The following is a 12995-nucleotide window of genomic DNA, read 5'->3' as shown; positions in this document are numbered from 1 at the left end:
TTTAAATATTATTTACATATTATTTTTTATCTTTTATCCTTCTATTGTATCTATTGTATAAATACTTTTGTTATGAATGATATAGAAGAGATATTTAATATGCAATTGTTATTTTTTTTAGCTTATTCAAAATGCCCAATAAACTGCTAAAGAAAAAAAAAAAAAATGAATACCAGTCTCCTGGAATCTTATGATATAAAATCATTATCGGACATTCCAGAAGTTCTGGGGGTTTCTGCAGCTTATCTGAAGCTCATCATCTCCAGCCAATCACAGCTCTCTATTTCTTCAGGGCGGGGGTTTAAATAGACGTGGATCGAGCTGAAGCAACATTCAGCTTTTTCTTTCAAGCCTGAAACACACATTAACAAACCAGCAGCCATGGTTGAGTGGACCGAGAAGGAGCGCACCATCATTGCCGGCGTCTTCTCCGGGTTGGACTATGAGGACGTCGGCCCCAAGGCTCTGCAAAGGTACGCAAACACGACTATGAACTGTAACAGCCAACATTTCTGTCCGACTCATTACATTACATTATTACATTACATGTCATTTAGCAGACGCTTTTGTCCAAAGCGACTTACAATAAGTGACTCACTGGTCTCCACTGCAGGTGTCTGATCGTTTACCCCTGGACTCAGAGGCACTTTGCAGCCTTGGGAAACCTCTACAGTGCTGAGTCCATCTGCAATAACACCAAAATTGCAGAACACGGGACCAAAATCCTGCACGGTCTGGACCGGGCCCTGAAGAACATGGACAACATCAAGGCAGCTTACAAAGAGCTGAGCACCTTGCACTCTGAGACGCTGCACGTTGACCCAGACAACTTCAAGGTTTGTTTGTTTTTAAAACTTCAAAGTCAATTTGCACAGTTGATATGAAGAGTTTGATTCTAATTGTTGTTTCTGCGTTTATAGCTTCTGGCTGAGATTATCACCATCATCATCGCCGCCAAAATGGGAAGCGCCTTCACCGTGGAGACTCAGGCTGCCTGGGTGAAGTTCATGGCCGTGGTGGTGGCCGCCCTGGGAAGGCAGTACCACTAAGCCCTGGCCGCCTTGAAGGAGACTTGATGTCCATTTCCATGTCTCCTTGCTAACAAAAAATAAAGACATCGTAAACATTGTATCCCTGTTGTTTCTGTCTTTCATCTAGCCATCATATTACACTGAGGTTTGGTACTGATAGAGGATGAGGCAACATTACAATAAGAAACTGCCATAGTAATAATTTACATTATTCAAATAATGACATAAATGGAGTTAATAATCTCTCTTTGATGAGGTTTTATATTGATCATATACGCCTTCACTTGAACAATTACATTTAATACTTTTTTAGTGCCTGACTCATATATGAAATATCCTCTTGATTAAATTATGATTTTTTTTTAGTACAAAACTGTATCAATCATACTTTAACTTGAGTGACATAATAAAATATTTCTTCCAAAGTGTGGAGAAAAGAAGAAACTACCAAAATCAAATAAATGTATTTATTTAAAAATAAATAAACAAGTCAACATAAAATGAATATGCCATTAAATGTGCCAAATAAATAAATAAATAAATAAAATATAGGAAAAAAGTCAATAGCAAATGGTAAATTACAATAAGACACTGCCATAGTAATAATTTAATTTTGACATAAATGGAGTTAATAATCTCTCTTTGATTAGGTTTTATATTGATCATATACGCCTTCACTTGAACAATTACATTTAATACTTTTTTAGTGCCTGACTCATGATGATTTAATGCATTGATGTATTTTTTGTTTCTTACCATTAACAAGTTATTAAGTCATAATGTTCAAGCTCTTTTTCTATCAATCAGAAATATTTAAATATGAATAAGAATTCCTTCTTATACAAAGAAGAACATCACACAAGTAATAGCAAATGTAAATATAAACATAGAATAAAAAAAAGTTAGAATCAGGATTTTATTCTAACATAAAATTGTTAAAATAATAAACAAGACAGTTGTTGCAATGGATGAACTGAATAAATATAAAGGCATAGATGCATGCATTTGCTCAACATTTCGTATATTTACAGAAATATGCAACGTCCCAATTGTGTCTCCGATAAAACATTTATATTTATTTATGTATTTGCATAAAACACCCTTTGGATGCCTCTATGGTAGATAAAACATGATAGAGCGCCTTGTACGGTGGACCCAAATGTGCAAGCAAATGTTATATGAAATATCCTCTTGATTAAATTATGAATTTTTTTAGTACAAAACTGTAACAACCATACTTTAACTTGAGCGACATCATAAATATTTCTTCCAAAGTGTGGAGAAAAGAAGAAACTACCAAAATCAAATAAATGTATTTATTTGAAAATAAATAAATAAGTCAACCTAAAATGAATATGCCATTAAATGTGCCAACTAAATAAATAAAATAAATAAATATAGGAAAAAAGTCAATAGCAAATGGTAAATTCATAGTTAAACATATGTTATATAGTTATCTAACCATAAAATAACAATTTATGTTTACTAATAACAAGTAATGCTATAATTTGTGTTATTTTTATTGTTGCATATATTATAACATTTTATATATTATGTATACCATGCTTAATACATTTATTAGACAACCTGTCATGAAAACGAGAAAACATAAATATTTTATAAATCTTTCAAAAGCTTGTTTAAAACTAAAAATGTATTCATTATTTATTCTTCATTATTTTATTATTTATTTGGCAAATAAAAAAACTGAATCCACCTTTTTATACCCAGATCTGAGCCGGCTTCATTCAACATTAAACATTCAACCACTAAAACTCATTTTTCTGTTGAGGAATGCAAGTTAATTAACTATAATTTGACATCTTAATCAAGAAATAACATGCTTTACTAGTTTTACAACTTTTTTTGTACAACAGTTAATTTGAAAATTAATGATTAATGATACAATAATGATTATATTTGAGCATTAAAAATATCATTTCTGTTTAAGAGCTTCTACATACTGGTTTATTAACATTACAGAAACATAAAAAATGATTTTGGTAATTACTAATGCTGTTCATTTAGGACACTGGGGCATAAACATAATCATCTAATAAATTTGTTAAGCACTGTATGTATTTTTATATTATTACCAAATGATTAGTAAACCATTGTTACTCTTTATGAAAAATGTTTGTATGGCTTTTACAAAGTTGTTATATCTTGTAAAATTATGAATGCATATTTCTAATCACATTTACAAATATTATTCAGATACATATTATCGGTGCACTAATACACACTCTTACTTAAGTTTAATAAACAATAAATATACTTTTTATTATCAATGGTTATGATGAAGTGTTTACCCCATTGGTTTCCATTACGGCCAGTTCAGTATACTTAAAGATATTTCTAATTTATTTAATATGGATTACGCAGAGCATTCCAATAAAATTCTTAATGGAAGAAAGCTGTAAAAGATAAAATAAAATAAATATATTTATTTAACAATACATGAATAAATAAATATAGGAAAAAAGTTATTATTATTTTATTTAGAATTTGTTTAATTTGTTGTCTTTATTTATTTACCTTTGTATTTATTCCCCTATTTCTATCATTTTCTATTTAATTGAATTATTAATATGTCATAGTATTCTAACATTTTTTTCAAAATCATAAAAAATAAAATAAATAAATAAATAAATACAAAACTAAATTATTACATTATTAGATTAATATATAAATTAACATGATGGGAAATAAATAAGGCATATAAATCAATAGGGGGAAAATACAATAAATAAATAAAGATTTAACTAATGAATGAATTAATTAATGACTAACTACAATATCAAAAAATGCACATACAAAGGCATGAGACACTTACTTATGTATTTATTTTAGTTTTTAGCAGCTTCTGTCCTCCATATCCAGAGTCTGACAATGGTTAAAGGCTAAAGGAACCTGAGATTGTTGAGACGTTTATGGAGTCATCCGAGGACAATGTGGATTTACGCACTTGGACTATCTCAAATTGCAGTTTAAACCAGATAAGAGCTCGAGCCCTCACTCTGCTTCACTGTGGAGAGTGAAATAACATGACTCAACATGATTTCATGACTCAACATGATTTCATGACTCAACATGATTTCAACCTAGAGGCACAGAAAAATTAACATTAACTTGAAAGTCATTATGTTATAACATCATGTACGTCTACTAAATCACTGTATTTTATTTTAATTCACCTGTGATAATGCAATAATTTAGATTATCTACACAAATGTCAACCAAGCAATCTTAATGGAACAACCAGCAACTTATTTCAGCACCTAAGGCAGCTACGACATTTATAACTAGTTCATATCAGCACTATCTACAGCTATGACATTTATAACTAGTTTATATCAGTACTTTTTTTACAGCTACAACATTTATAACAAGTTTATATCAGCACTATTTACAGCTCTGACATTTATAACTAGTTTATATCAGCACTATTTACAGATATGACATTTATTACAAGTTTATATCAGTGCCAAAGACAGCTACGTCATTTATAACTAGTTTATAGCAGCACTTTTTACAGCTAGGACATTTATAACTAGTTTATATCAACACTATTTACAGCTATGACATTTATAACTAGTTTATATCAGCACTATTTACAGCTACGACATTTATAACTAGTTTATATCAGCACTATTTACAGCTACGACATTTATAACTAGTTTATATCAACACTATTTACAGCTACGATATTTATAACTAGTTTATATCAACACTATTTACAACTATGACATTTATAACTAGTTTATATCAACACTATTTACAGCTACGACATTTATAAGAACTTCAACAACACATTTCTGCACCAGTAATAGCTCTATACTCACTGTAACAGGCTACCTTTAGCATAAAAGTTTCTTTGATTGAAAAAATTTGGAAGTTGACCAAATAAGGGTTCTCTAATTGTTCACAGTTTAGTGAATATAATATTTGATAAAATATGATGCCAAACACATTTAAAAAAAATGATTACACTGCATTGTCAAAAATCCTCAAACTTGCACCCCTACTCGACTGGAATGTGTTTATTTTCAGAATAAAATAATATTGAAATCTTTAATTTTAATATATTTTTTTTATTATTTTGCATGTTTCTCTGTGTTTTATGTCATCCCATCAACAGGTGGCGCTGTTGCATTTTATATAACACAGTCAGTGTGCTGTTATTCTGTTGCTGTCCAATAGGCTGGGGTCTAAACCCAGCAAAGTATTTCTTTATGCTCAAACACAGTTATGGTCTTCTACAGTAATTGATTAATGTCATATATATATTTCAGGCTACCATTGCCGTAACACTAAAATGACCCTCAACAACAAATGGTAAATTCATAGTTAAACATATGTTATATAGTTATCAAACTATAAAATTACAATTTAAGTGAAGCGTTTTCCCCATTGGTTTCCATTCTGGCTAGTATAGTATGAAAGTTAACTTGAAGATATTTCTAATTTATGGATATAGCCTACAGAGCATTCCAATATAATAATTTATGGAAGAAAGCTGTCGAAATCAAATAGATGTATTTATTTAAAAATAAATAAATAACTGAACAAATAAATTAATATGCCATTAAATGTACCAATCTAAAAATAACGTAGGCATTAATTAATTGAAAAAATGTGGGATTAATTTGTCTTGTAATTTATCTTGTCTCTTTCTTGTCAAATTTGTTTTAATTTGCGTCTTTATTTATTTACATTAATTTAAAAAAATGTATTTAATTTCTAATAAAAAAAATAAAAAGAAGGGAAAATAAATAGGGGGAAAAAATACAATAAAGAAATAAATTAAATTAGTATTTATAAGTATATAAACAGAGTAATTAATACAAAGGTAAATAAATAAAGACGCAAATTAAAACAAATATAAATTAATCCCACATTTTTTTAACGCCTACATTTATTAAATTCAAACAGAATTCTTAATTCATGACCCATTATTATAATTTATGGTATGTTTTAAAATGGTCAACAGTACATGGTTTGTAATAAACATCTGTAAAACCCAACATGATCTCACAGGAATCCGTGAAATAGCCACGGATTCGCTTAACTCAAAATCCGTGGAATAGCCACGGAATCACTCAAATTTCCGTGAAACTGACACGGATTTTGCTACAATGCAAGTTAATGACAGTCATATCCCGTGGCTATTCCAACATACAAAGTGATTATGTACATTCACTGAGTGAATATTTAGAAAATAAAACATATATTTCTCGCTACAAATGTGATCAAAACCCATTTTTATGCAGAAACTAAGTCAAAATATTGATTTTTTCACTAAAAATGAGAGAACTGTCCGCCATGTTTTTTGTTCTGACCGCCGGGACCTTAAAAGTCACGTGACTTGGAACAAACCAATAGGAAAAAATATTAACTTGCATTGTAGCGAAATCCGTGTCAGTTTCATGGAAATTTGAGTGAATCCGGTGGCTATTCCACAGATTTTGAGTTAAGCGAATCCGTGGCTATTTCACGGATTTCTGTGAGACCAGGTTCGTAAAACCACAGGTGTGGCTCTTTAAGACTTTATATGTTAATAACACAGCAGCGAAAGTGTCCATTGCACATTTTTATTATTACAAAAATACATTATAACAACAACATATACATAAATAACTCATATCATATGGCATCATAAATGGTTTGTCCACTTCTTCAAAGCACATGGACGGGTCTCATCTGTATTTCTCGGCGAGCACGGCTGCAAAAGCTGACAGGAATTTGTCCATTGCTGCGTGTTCAACCGGTGAGAATTCTTCGCCCAGGTGACAGGCCAGGGTGACGAGCATACAGTGTGACAAGAGCTGCAGAGAAGAGACAACTGTGTTCATCGCAGAAGACTGAAAGCATTACAGCTGGACCTCTGTACAATTAAAAATAATGAAATAACAATTTCAAGGCAAGTCATTTTTTTTTATCATTAGAAATGTAGCTTCACAGTACACTGTAAAAAAAAATCTGTTTAATTTACGGTAAAATACCGGCAGCTGTGGTTGCCAGAACTTCACCGTAAGAAATACAGTGAGCGTATGTAAATGTAAATATCAGCAAAAAAACTGTAATTTATACTGAATAATCCCATTACTTTCAGGATAATTGTGTCATCATGCTATTTCTCCATTCATTTTACATTAAAATTGTTTATTTTTACAGCACAACTGTGTGTTTTCTACAGTTTATGACAGTAGAATTTAAAGTTTTATGCTATTCTTTCATTTACAGTAATTAAAAGTATCTACTACAGTGATGTACAATGTTCAATTTTACGACCTATTTCTGATGTAATTTGACAGTGTTTTACTGTAATTTCTACAAACATTTTTTACAGTGTAACAACAGAGGATTTTTTCCCCCACTAAGCTTCAAAAAAGGTTTTAACCCTTTATCAGGCAAATAACTATATTTGGTAACTTCAGGTAATATTACGAGAAAAAAATTGCAAATTTGCTAGATTAAACAGGCAAATCTGTGCGAAAAAAGTCGCGGATTTACGAGAAAAAAGTGGGGGAAAAGCAGCTTTTTCCCCCCAGATTCAACACTTTAAATCTTATAATTCTGCCCATTTTTTTCTCGTAGATTTGCCACTTTAATCTCGAAAAAAAATTTCTCAAAATATTATTTTCGTATGTTTTTTTTACACAAATTTAGCAGTAGGTAATATCCTCCAATATTCTCTAGGGTTGAAATTTGGAATTTGCAAGTATTTCAGTGAGTGCCCTATTAAGTGTTAAAGTGGTGAATCTGGGAGAAAAAAGTTGCTTTTTTCCCACTTTTTTCTCGTAAATCTGCGACTTCTTTCGAGCAGATTTGCCACTTTAAATCTCTTAAATCTGTGACTTTTTTCTTGTAGATTTGCCACTTTAATCTAGTAAATTTGCAACTTTTTTTCTCGAAATATTACCTGAAGTTACCAAATATACTTCTTTGCCTGATAAAGGGTTAACAGCATTTGAAAGTTGAATGACATGTAGAATGTGGGAACATTTTGTGGTTTGAATGGAGTTTCTAGCTGAAAGCATGTATAAGTAATAAATACATGCAGAGGTGTCAAAAGAGTTCAATTTATGTCACGAAAAATGAAATATTTCTGAAATTATGCAAGATATGAATGAGAAACACACACACACACACACACACACACACACACACACACACACACACAGGAGATAGTAATCAAAGAAAAGGCGAAGATATTGAAATAATAACAAATAAATAATCATAAATAACAAGACTTCCGCAAGCATTCTCGCCAAAAATAAATAAATAACAATAAAGAGAAAACGAATAAGGTAAATATATTCAAACAAAAATATCAACTACTTCTCAGTAAAATCCTTCTAGTGGACTCTATTTGGTGTTAATAATTTTGGTGTACAACAGAGAAAATGTGAATAAAAAATATGCACTTTGTTTGTGAAGTATTTAGGTAAAATAAAAGGGATATTGGGTTTCTGTGTAATACTAGAACAATAGGAGGAATCAAATAAATGGAATATTCAGAGAAATTCAACACAATGCATTTGGCTTTAAATGTCTTGATCTAACAAACTGTAAACTATATCCTACTTATCCAATAAAGAATAAAAATAGATCATATAAATAGATTCCATACACATATTTGTTTGTGTGTGCATACTCTTTTAAATATTGTATTAAAATTAAATATATTTGTATTGGAGTCAACAATGGGGGTCTTCTGCAGTATAAGGAAAATGCATCATGTTTCCAAGTGTACAATGAAAAAGATGTTAATCAAGCAGAACAGTAAACCACTAAAACTCTTTTTTTTTTTGTTCAGCAATGGAAGTAAATAACTATAATTTGACATCCTAATCAAGAAATAACGTGCTTTACTATTTATTTACTTTTACAGTTTTTTCTTTGTAAAACAGTACATTTTAAAATTCATGGATAACAATAATAATTATATTATAGCGTTAAAAATATCATTTGGTTTAAAAAGCTTCTATATACTGCTGTATTAACCATTACAGAAACATAAAAAATTATTTTGGTAATTACTAATGCTGTTCATTTAGGACACTGTGGAATAAACTGGTGGTCTGATAAATTTGTTAAGCACTGTATGTATTTTTATATTATTACCAAATTATTCGTAAACCATTGTAACTGTGTATGAAAATATTTATATGGCTTTTACAAAAATTGTGTTAAGCTGCTGTACATGAGAAATTTAACAGCCATGTTGGTTTTTAAGCTGTAAACAGCTGCTGCTGCTGACGTCAGTTTGATCTGATATGGAGTTGAGACTATGTCACTATCCTTCAAAATAAAAACCTTCAAAACATTTTAAGCAGAGGCAGGATGTAACTCTGTAGCTCAGGTATGCATATGGAAATGTAAAAGTACAGCACCTACTTTGATCATTGTTTTGTCATTTTTTTAATACAAAATGCCAGAGAGCATTGAAATTAATTTAATGTTGGAATTTATTTTGAAAATACTTTGAAGTTTGTTCTCTTGCTTGGACAAAACAAACACTGTGAAACAATTATGACAGCATTTTTCACTAGTTCTTGAATATTTGCCACCCAGATAATCAGTCATTAATCAAGAAAATTAACAGCAGATTAATCTATGAATGAAAATAAACATTTTTATTGAACTGGTCTGAAGTTAAATCCCTCTTTTACATGACCACATTAGTAATTATAATCTAATAATATATGAATAATGATAATATATCTGTCACATTGTTCTGTGTTGAGAACTTTTAATACTTAAAGAGTATTTTTTACAGTGTGCTGTTAATCAAAAACAAAACACTTGATGAATTAAGGAACCGTCAGTTATTTGTGTGTTATTCTCAGTGTGTTCCGTCAGGAGAACTGCTGATCTGGCACCTTAAAGTTGGTGGGGTCTATCCGGAGCTGGTAGGCGTGAAAAGTTTGCAGAGGAGCCAGAGTGACGGTCAGCTGGCTGATGTCTTTGGCTCCCTCAGCGATGGCCAGAACTAGCTTCTTCCCGTGAGACAGCAGGTGAGGGGAGCGAGGGCTGATGTCTAGATGGGCAAAGTATGTCTTGGTACCTGGGAAACAGGTAAACATCCTGTGGAGGGATTGGGAAATCTCGTCAGTCGGGTACAATGATTTGTACTAAAAATACAGAAAACACATGGGCAGATAATGAGACAATGGGCTCCTGGCCACAGGCATGTAAAGGCCCAATCACCTCTTCTACATAAGAACAAGACATTATTGATGTTAAGCAACATTGTGTTGTTGTTTTTTGTCTCTTTGTGGTCATTTTGTGTCTCTTTGTAGTCGTTTTGTTTTTTTAGGCACCATTTCTCGTTATTTTGGTTCTGTTTGTTGTTGTTTTGTGTCACTTTGTAATCATTTTTGTTCTTTTTAGGGGCCTTTTCTTGTTACTTTGGTTCTTTTTTGTTGTTGTTTTGTGTCTCTTTGTGGTCATATTGTATCTCTTTGTAGTCGTTTTGTGTCACTTTGTAATTATTTAGTTTTTTTAGGCGCCATTTCTCGTTATTTTGGTTCTGTTTGTTGTTGTTTTGTGTCACTTTGAAGTTGTTTTTTTGTAGCTGCTTAGTCTTTTCTGTCTTTGTATTTATTTTGTGTCTCTTTGTAGTTGTTTTGTGTCACTTTGTAATTATTTTTGTTCTTTTTAGGGGCATTTTCTTGTTACTTTGGTTCTTTTTTGTTGTTATTTTGTGTCTCTTTGTAGTCGTTTTGTGTCACTTTGTAATTATTTTGTTTTTTTAGGCGCCATTCCTCGTTATTTTGGTTCTGTTTGTTGTTGTTTTGTGTCACTTTGAAGTTGTTTCTTTGTAGCTGCTTAGTCTCTTCTGTCTTTGTGGTTATTTTGTGTCTCTTTGTAGTTATTTTGTGTCACTTTGTAATTATTTTTCGTTCTTTTTAGGGGTCTTTTCTTGTTACTTTGGTTCTTTTTTGTTGCTGTTTTGTGTCTCTTTGTGGTCATTTTGTGTCTCTTTGTAGTCGTTTTGTGTCACTTTGTAATTATTTTGTTTTTTTAGGCACCATTTCTCATTATTTTGGTTCTTTTTGTTGTTGTTTTGTGTCTCTTTGAGGTTGTGTCATTGTAGTTGCTTAGTGTCTTGTCTCTTTGTAGTTGTTTTGTGTAACCTTGTAATTATTTGGTCTATTTAGCAGCCATTTCTTGTTACTTTGGTTCTTTTTGTGTTGATGTTTTGTGTCTCTTTGAAGTTGTTTCTTCGTAGCTACTTTGTGTCTTGTCTCTTTCTTGTCATTTTGCGTCTCTTTTTGGTTGTATTGCCGCTCCTTTAAATAGTCATTGTGATTGTCTTTGTGATGTCTTTGTAGGCGTTTTTGTCTCTTCGTAAGGCCAAGAGTGCAGGGGATGCCTGGAAGTCATCAGCTCATCTCTTTTTCTTCACTGCTTCTCCGTCTTCTCTATGGGGGGGCTAAGTGCTCATCCAACCAAGGGCAGGTCTAGAGTACGGGCATGGGGTGCCGCCCTCACCCCACCCCCCACCCCCCAGATGCCATTGGGCAAGAGTACCAGGGGTCAATCCAGGTCATGTGCTGTGCCACAAAATGCTCCCTAATGTTTTCTCAGCCAATTTCCAAAGCTGATAGACTTTTCTAATTTCTCCCGAACAGAGACTGCTTTACAATGTTTAAAAAAGACAAAATAAAAGAAATACCTCATTGCCCCAGAGGCAATGCTCTGCAGCAGAGCAACCTTGTGATGCTTTTACATTTCACATTCAGATCACTCAATCAATCAATCAAATTAACATGATCTTGTAGTAAATACGACCCGGTTAACTGACACGCTATAAGGACAAGAGTCTCTGTGGCAGGTAAAAAGCCAGCCCATTGATGGTCAATATATTTCAGGTGTTTCAAATCTTTTTATGTCCTCTTTTTGTCATTTTATCTTCCTTGCACCCATGGACCCATTCACCATCATCATCGACATCATCATCATCATCATCATCATCGACATCATCATCATCATCATCACGTTTTTTAGTGCCAAAATTAAACAAACAGCCAAACATTTCACTACACTCATCTTAACTCTGTAAAGATCACCTGAAATTTGATGAATCAGCAAATTCTGAGTAAAGAACCAACATTACAGTCGTTAACATTTTTTATTTTTGTTAACTAACGAACTTCCCCACTCCCTATCTATGAACCATCCGTTCTTTAGAAGTATGACCCAGTGGCTCACTGGTACAGTGTTTACCACTAAGACAGAACCCTTGTTGCAGGAGACCCAGTTTCAAATCCTACCCAAGACCCTTAAAATCCTCTCCCTAAAAAAAAAAAAAGAAGTACATGTTGATGAAGGGTTATCACTTTTTCACAAAGGCTCCGGAAGTTGCTAAGTCAATACTTGGGGCCGAGATCTTCTTCTTTGGTCTAGGTTGAACACACAGCACTCACAAACAGTTTAAAACTTGAAACCTACCTATGAAGTGCCTCTGCCCCAATATCTCCTGCCACAGGAGTCACTCGTTCCCATATTTCATTAATGAGATCCTTTTCCTTCTCGGAGAGCATCGCAGACTATATTGCACTGGATGTCAAATAATTCAGTGCAGCTGAATATCCAGACGGTGAGATGACATCACATCATTTTACACAGAAACGGGACGAGATGGTGATTGAAAGTCAAATCGTCCCTCTGTGCCAAGAAAGCAAGGTGTGATGGTGAAGTGTTGTTTCTCTGCTGTGTTATCTGACAGCAGCCAGTGCAGGGTGGGGGCTCCACACTGCTGCACTATCTGCTGCGTCATGTGCGTCACACTGGAGGTTTCTACAACAACATTACACCTTACAGTGCAGCTGGTTTGGTAGCTTCTGAGGCGCCAAATTATTCAATTATGTATGTTTATGTGGAGTTTAGCAGGTATTGATCAATGATCAGCACCCTCTCCATCACACAGTAGAAAGACAGCGGAGCACCTTC

The 12995-nt window shown here is 32.7% G+C and overlaps 2 protein-coding genes across 2 annotated transcripts; one reads left to right on the top strand and one right to left on the bottom strand.

Annotated features, from left to right (window-relative positions):
* Nucleotides 1-314: 314 nt before the first annotated feature.
* On the top strand, nt 315-1129 carry hbbe2 (hemoglobin beta embryonic-2). The gene is made up of 3 exons (XM_059324360.1): nt 315-473; nt 614-836; nt 921-1129. Exons 1-3 carry the CDS (start codon nt 382-384, stop codon nt 1047-1049), a joined length of 444 nt encoding a protein of 147 aa, XP_059180343.1. The 5' UTR covers nt 315-381; the 3' UTR covers nt 1050-1129.
* Nucleotides 1130-6615: 5486 nt separating this feature from the next.
* hbae4 (hemoglobin alpha embryonic-4) lies at nt 6616-12733 on the bottom strand. The gene is made up of 3 exons (XM_059324362.1): nt 12495-12733; nt 9920-10124; nt 6616-6859 (listed from the first exon to the last, which is right to left on the bottom strand). The coding sequence occupies exons 1-3, from the start codon at nt 12584-12586 to the stop codon at nt 6731-6733; spliced, it is 426 nt and encodes a 141-aa protein (XP_059180345.1). The 5' UTR covers nt 12587-12733; the 3' UTR covers nt 6616-6730.
* Between the last annotated feature and the right edge of the window lie 262 nt (nt 12734-12995).

Source organism: Centropristis striata, chromosome 21, assembly GCF_030273125.1.
Source record: "Centropristis striata isolate RG_2023a ecotype Rhode Island chromosome 21, C.striata_1.0, whole genome shotgun sequence".
In the NCBI taxonomy this organism is placed as follows: Eukaryota; Metazoa; Chordata; class Actinopteri; order Perciformes; family Serranidae; genus Centropristis; species Centropristis striata.
This window is presented reverse-complemented; position numbering and strand designations above follow the sequence as displayed.